The sequence below is a fragment of the Barbus barbus genome, assembly GCF_936440315.1.
Source record: "Barbus barbus genome assembly, chromosome: 16".
Taxonomy (NCBI): domain Eukaryota; kingdom Metazoa; phylum Chordata; class Actinopteri; order Cypriniformes; family Cyprinidae; genus Barbus; species Barbus barbus.
The window spans coordinates 12,759,272-12,766,783 of NC_136744.1; the positions used below are offsets into that span (position 1 = coordinate 12,759,272).

General features: G+C 38.1%; 1 protein-coding gene across 1 annotated transcript; it reads left to right on the top strand.

The window, feature by feature from the left end:
* Positions 1 to 982: 982 nt before the first annotated feature.
* Positions 983 to 4,295, top strand: LOC306882326 (homeobox protein SIX3). Its single transcript, XM_079436874.1, has 2 exons — positions 983 to 1,803; positions 3,226 to 4,295. Exons 1-2 carry the CDS (start codon positions 1,112 to 1,114, stop codon positions 3,416 to 3,418), a joined length of 885 nt encoding a protein of 294 aa, XP_079293000.1. The 5' UTR covers positions 983 to 1,111; the 3' UTR covers positions 3,419 to 4,295.
* Positions 4,296 to 7,512: the final 3,217 nt, after the last annotated feature.

Below are 7,512 nucleotides of genomic sequence, written 5' to 3' on the forward strand. Positions count from 1 at the left end.
TCTTAATCTAGTGGACGCATGAATTTTTAACACCAACAAAGCACTGTCTAAATATAGTGCAGCACAAACTCTTTGATGCAGACCCAGACGAAACCTATACCAACATGCCATTGGAAGCCCAATCTCGTGACATATCCCTCATTCTCGAAAAACGGGCTTTCTAATTTTAACGACCTTAAGTAGCGCACAGAATAACAATAGACTGAAAAAGAGAACAGTTTAATTAAATAAAACCAAATATGCATCAACGATCAAGTGCTTTTCTCAACATACATGGGCAATGGGCCAGTGTTTGGTCTCTGAGCTAGTAAAGCATCAACGGAGCAACAGAGATGCGCCGTGCACTAAGTAGGCTAAACGGTTGTCACTGTGCGAGGATAGCAGTCATATCGTACCGAAATGCGATCGAAGTACAAAAACGATCCGGGAGTTTTCAGCGTTGCATATGCAAAGCGAACAAATTATCCTTTTAAATATAAAATTCAATACATGCTTTTACGGCTACTGTGTTCGTGGGCTAAGCGAGCCGGCGCAACATCGTATCTCCTCCAGCTTCATAAAGGCGCTAAAGAATGAAATAGCCTATCCGTGCACCCTGTCGTAGATTCCGTTTTAGCGCTTCATTTAAATTCCCGTGTCCGTGACTGTCATCCCGAGACCCCACCCCTGCCTTCTCTCCCTACATATCTTCTTAACTTTAACGAGCCTCGTTAAGATCACAATAATATTCCACCCACTAATTGCTCATTCCATTCAACAAATAGGCGAGACTCTGCTTCGACTTCACACGAGTCAAGGGAGGGAGGGTGCTGTTGAGATTGGAGTTCCTGATAACCCCCCGTGCGTGCAGCAGAAGTGGTGAAAGCCTCTACGTACTGGCTAATGATTGGCACGCTTGACAGTGATTGGCAGGGCTGCCATGACAACCCTACAAAGACACCAAGAAGACCAATAGAAAAGCGAAACAAAATATTTCAATGCTACACTCACGGTGGATTTAGGGGGAGATATTATGAGGCTGGTGTCATTAGGCGATAGCTATTGAATCATTCAATCTGAATTCGTCGTTCTTTTTTCCTTCGCAAATTTCATTCTCTCTCAGGTCATTTCCATGGTTTTCAGATCGCCTTTAGAGCTTTATCCCTCTCATTTCTTCCTGCCAAACTTTGCTGATCGCCCTTTGCTCTTGGCGAGCAGTGCGCCCAGCACCAGGTCTCCCGAAGACTTGTCAATGTTTCAGCTACCGACCCTAAACTTCTCTCCGGAGCAAGTGGCGAGCGTCTGCGAGACGCTGGAGGAGACCGGGGACATCGAGCGGCTGGGTCGCTTCCTATGGTCGCTTCCAGTGGCACCGGGTGCTTGCGAGGCGATCAACAAGCATGAATCCATCCTACGCGCCCGGGCTGTTGTTGCCTTTCACACAGGCAATTTTCGCGATCTCTATCACATTCTGGAGAACCACAAGTTTACCAAGGACTCGCATGGTAAACTACAAGCGATGTGGCTCGAGGCTCACTATCAGGAGGCCGAGAAATTACGCGGGCGTCCCCTAGGACCGGTTGATAAGTACAGGGTGCGAAAGAAGTTTCCCCTGCCTAGAACCATCTGGGACGGCGAGCAGAAGACGCATTGTTTCAAAGAGCGGACGCGGAGTCTGTTACGGGAGTGGTACCTTCAGGACCCCTACCCAAACCCCAGCAAGAAAAGGGAACTGGCTCAAGCCACTGGACTCACTCCTACACAGGTCGGAAATTGGTTTAAAAACCGGAGACAACGAGACAGGGCAGCGGCAGCAAAAAACAGGTCAGTCACGTTAGGCATGTTTAACTTCAATTTGCAGTTGAAATATTTAATCATTACTACTATCATTGTCTTAATGCAATTTTGTGAATTATGTGAACACGAGGTAGGAAGCACTGCAGTAAAAACAATCAAATGTTAGAGACGAAGGAGGGAAAACGACGACATTTTATTTGTGCCATGTGTAAGATGTTTTGAAAGTCTCAACCATAATATAAAAGCAAGTAGATAAAACATAGGCCTACCTGTATCAATTTTATTAATGTGGAAAAAAATGATGCAAAGGAAAAGATTATCCTGATTCATCGATGAAACCTGAAATAGCAAAAAGAACATGTAATGAAATGTGTATATTCGTTACAGCAAAGCTATTGTGTGACAAAAATGTAGTATTTTTGTAGGGTTTAACATATTAAGTATTTAAATCTTAATTTAACAGTTGTTACAATGTTCAAATATTAGCAATAACAAAACAAATATGGATAGGCTACGTCTAAAATAGCATTAATAGCATTTCTCTCTTGCTATGTTTGGAAAAGTAAAATCTATCCAAATCATCTATATTCAAAGTAATTCTAGAGAGTAGTTTATCACAAACATTCTTAGACAGTTACTTTTGCAACATGACATTATAAATACAGATAGTTGTAAACCTATTCTGCGGACACTCATGCATTGAGAAATAAATCATTATAAGGCTACAAATTATTCGAAGGTTTAATGTTTGGTATATTTGACATCTTGCAAATTATTAGGCTTTGTTTCACTTCATTATATTACAGATAACATGGCGTAAATTAGTTAGAGTGAGAGTTGTTTCAGGTGATTTAGGCTAATCAAATTATTTTTCTTCCTAAACACCAAATATAACTGTGCGTCTAGGGAATGAGAAAGCAGCGGAAACTAAGCACACACTTTGACTGGTGTAAGTGATTAATATTATTTAATGGATAAATCTACAAATTGGACTTGACTGGATGATTACAAATAGTTAAACAAGAACTATGATGTTCTGGTCATGCAGCATACTAAAACTCACATCTTTACCTTATCACACCTAATTTGAACATATAAACATACAAATTAATACAATAACTAATGCTATCAATGAGAAGTCAATCAAATTTCGAGGATAAATAGGCTGTGATAATATTTTGGTATAGGCTATACTTAATCCTGTAGCGGCCATGCTTTATGTAGCCTAATAGTTTTCCACAAAAAAAAAATAGCTGTAGCATTTATTTTACCATGGAAGCAAATGTTGTTTTTCATTATCTATTTTTATCTATATCGTTTTAAAAAACTATGTTAATATAGCCTAGCATAGCCTAATAATTACGTGAAAATGGAGGCGCGTTTTTCAGTGAAAATGGCCTGCGATTTTTCTATCTAACGGCATACCATTCTCTCATTTTTCTGCTATAGGCTCCAGCATCAAGCAATAGGGCAGAATGGCATGCGGTCCCTTTCGGAATCCGGCTGCACCCCACGCAGTTCGGCGGAGTCGCCATCAACTGCAGCTAGTCCAACGACCAGTGTCTCGAGTATGACAGAGCGAGTCGACACGGGCACGTCGATTCTTTCAGTAACTTCAAGTGACTCGGAATGCGACGTATGATACGCAAAAGAGAAATATATGCAGGAAAAAGGACCTGAAAAACTTTATTAATTATCGGGGAAGATGAAAAAGGACCAACTGATATTGTGTTTATAAAAAGAAAAACATAAAAGCACGTCTTTTTTCATGCGCTTTCAATGGACCCCACACCTTTCCCCCACCCCTTCACTTGCATGATATATATATATATATCTATATTTTTTTTTTCTTTTTTTTTTGTATATGGGGAAATGCCCCACGTTTGTGTCTACCAGGACCACCGTGAAGAGGGAATTACCAGAAACCGGTGTCCATCGCCTTTTTTTCTGTTTTAGTCCGAGTGACGACGAGCAGCCAGGATGCAATCCTCTTTTCCTTTATGTTCATCAGACAATCATTTGAGTCGTAAGCACCTTTTTACTACACTTCTGTCACTGCCTGTGTGGGGTACTGGTCAAATGTGGAACTGAATCGTTATGACTGTATCAGATTTTTATTTTTATTTTGAGATTTTATATTGAATTATGTATATCTTAAATAATGCGATCATTCTCCCAGTCTGTAATATATGTGTAGGAATAAGTCTGTAAATAATATTGCTATACCCATTCTCTTTTCTATCCCTGTTCTCTTTTCTTGGCTTGGTGTCCCTACATAAACTATTCGTCAAAACGTAAATATTAAGTGCATAGGCGTTTTGTTTCTCTGTTTTATGCCATGAAAAGAACGCTATATCAGTCGAGATTAATGCAAAAGACAAAATATTGGATATCACCATCGACTGACCAAGTCTATTTCATGTTTCCAGTCCAGCGCTTATAATTCAATGTTACTTTCTTGCGTGTTTCTGTTAATGTATACGTTTCTAAACTGAAAATACAGTATTCAATTTTGTTATAAAACTGCATTATGTGTGTCATTTCCACAAAACATTTTCTAATTTCTATACAACAACATTCTAGTAGTTTTCTCTCCAAATTTTGGAGAGCATGAAATAAGTTGATCAGCAGTGTAACATATGCAACAAAATTCTTCAACAAACACAATTTGTAGTATAGAAAGATTTTTAAACATAAAAGTGGGTGAACATTCGTCTTTCTTTTTGTTAATAACCAGTGACTAAAGTATACAATGCAAAAATTAAGTGAAGGCACCATTAAATTGACTAATCATGGAGGACTCCTCCCCTGGCCCAGTGTCCCATTGTAGTCAACGAAACGGCGTTTCTTTCCAAATTGAGCTATGCAAGGAGAAAGCTCCCTCTGGGCGAGTATAGCTCTAACTCGCATGGCCAAACAGAAAACCGTACAAAGCACTTCCTTTAGAAGTTTACTTCGTTTGCTCCAGATTTTTTTTCAGGGCACTTTAAAGTTTGTTGACGTAAAATATACTATGGGTAAATTTTACAGAGGATAGTCATGCACTAAACAATATAACGGTGGAAGTCTACATATCCTAATTGAGTGCGTCTCCGATTTGGCACACTTCTAATTTAGCTACCAAAAACAGAGGAACAGCTTGCAGGTGTGACAAATAACCTAATCAGCTTGTTTAATTTGTCGATGTAACAAAGACTATTATTAAAGATGAGTTTATATATTTGTAACAAGAAAAGTAATTATTTTATTAATTAGTTAAGACTTCCTTGTTTTATAAATGTATTTGTTTAGCCTATACACCTATTAAGTTTGCCCCTTATCATCGCTGTCCGTTTCACGACAGATAACAAAGACTAGACGAAACTTTCAGCTCACAACCGGCAATTCTAAATAAGGCTGCGTTTATTATTTCATAATTATGTAGGGCGCACTGTGTAAGTCTTGTACATCCCCTCAAGTCTAAATCTGCGCGACAATAAGGAAATACCCATTGATCCCAATGACACTTGATTACACTAATGCGCTAAAATAAAGAAATCTTTGATTTGTATTCATTTAGTTAATCGCGAGAGACTACTTTGGTTCACCTGCAGTGGACAGACATGGACTATAACTGGCTGATAGAGCTCTCAAATCATAGCGATCTTTATCATTCAGACTATAGGCTATTCATTTATTGGCAGATATCCCTGTCAAATATGCTTAGCACTGATAGCTTGGTTATGAGAAGAACAGTTTTCTTTTAAATCAATACTGCTCTTTGAGACTAGCTATATAAACAGGTGGTAAACAGCGCTTTCGTAATTTGTGTGTGATGGAGGAAATTAATTTAGAATCACTTATTGCATTAAACTGGCTTTTATATTTCATATAGATATCATAAGATATTTCTAAATGATATAATAATAATAATAAAAGATCAAAAGTAATTTGCCAGCAACATCTTGAAATTTTGTGCCCCCATGCCTACAGACATACGCAGAATTACGCAGAGTTGCAAAGAGACTGCTCTCTTAAACTCTTGTTGTAACTACCTATAAAGTGTCTAATAATTCAGTTACACAATTTCAGATATTTTTTCCCTTGCAATGTGAATACACGAAGTATGACCTACAGAATATAAGTAGCTGTGACAACGGCAACAATACATAACATTTTCATACACTTCCAGTCCCGAAGCCCGTGTATATTATCACTGGCGAAGGTGTCAAAAAGGCAGAATAGATTTTTTTGTCCTGTTCCCATAACCTTCGTCGCACAGAGACAAATGAACGCAATTGGACCGCAGACGGCAATAAGAAAAGATTGTACAGCCCTGTTTTTTCTCTGATTTCATCGGTTAACTGAACACAACTTTTCTATTCGTGTGTATTCATGCAGTTCTCAATGAGCGTCAGTTCCCTCTGACCCGGATTGAAAGCGTGGAGCCTCGGCATAGCCTGTCAGTGCAACCACTCTTGGCAAGACTGGGCCTTTTCCCTCCCGAAACAGTCCCCTTCTCACACAAAAAAAGCACAGAACAAGGTACGTGAAGCTAGAATCCGAGCCGTGAATTAGCAGGCTAACCCGATTGTGGCAAACTGTGCATTAGGCAGATGATCGGATGACAATGATCGGCTAATGCCCAATAAATAAATAATTAAATAAACAAACAAACAAACAATCAAACAAACAAACAAACATCATCCAAACGAGTTATTAAAATTTAAATTCATGATTCACATGATTATTTTTATTATACACATTTAATGACAATTTCACTTTATAGCCTACTTTTATTGTTCATGTGATCCCATATGGGTAATAAATCAACCAATATACACAAGTTTTCAAAAAGCAGTTTCAAATAACGTAGCCTAAAATGAGACAAATAATAATAATAAAATTAAATAAAAATAAAAAACGGGAATTTCCAACCTCGCTGTATAGGCTACATCTTTAGCTGGTTCTGAAAGAATTATATATTTTAAAAGATTCATTATTAAAAATTCTCACATCTGAAATGTTGTTACATCACTTCATTAGACTTATTATTTTACCTGGCAGATATTGTTGAAAATTCGTATCAATTCTATAGGCTACTATTTATTATGACCGACTAGTGTCTTTCCTTTCCCCGCCATGGTTCAAAGCTGTAATAAGAGCAATACTTTGGTCTGAAAAACTACTTGGCTTTGGAGAGACAGGCACATTATTTTTTGATACACGAATTACCGATGGCGTTCATTTTGTAAAGTAGATTAACAATTACAAATTTCATAAAAATATGTGACTGCATTCATTTTTAAAAGAGTATGAGTGTTATTCTGGACCCAGCAGCCTGTGATGAGGCGTTCTGGCAAGCAGGATTAAAAACTGTAATTCTATTACAGAGTCATTTAGAGGTCACAAGAGGCTATGATACAGGAGAAGTAAGATCAGAGTGTAAGAGCCCATTTGAAGGTTGATTCGGATGAGATCCTATGAACTGTGGAAAAAGTAAATATTCAGATTTTGTTTCACCACAACACCTTAAGTCTGAAAACCCAAGTCTCTCCCGAAACATTCTCACTTGTGGGTGGGTGATGAGTGAGCAGACATGCGTCTCTTAAAGATACTGGAGACAATATATGAGAAATATATACACCTGCATTCACGTCCTAACTCAAATTAAAACAAATAGCCCAACATAGGCCAGCCAGTGCGTCATATGAAAAATAAATAAATAAAATAGCCTAAATAAATAAAAAAATATTT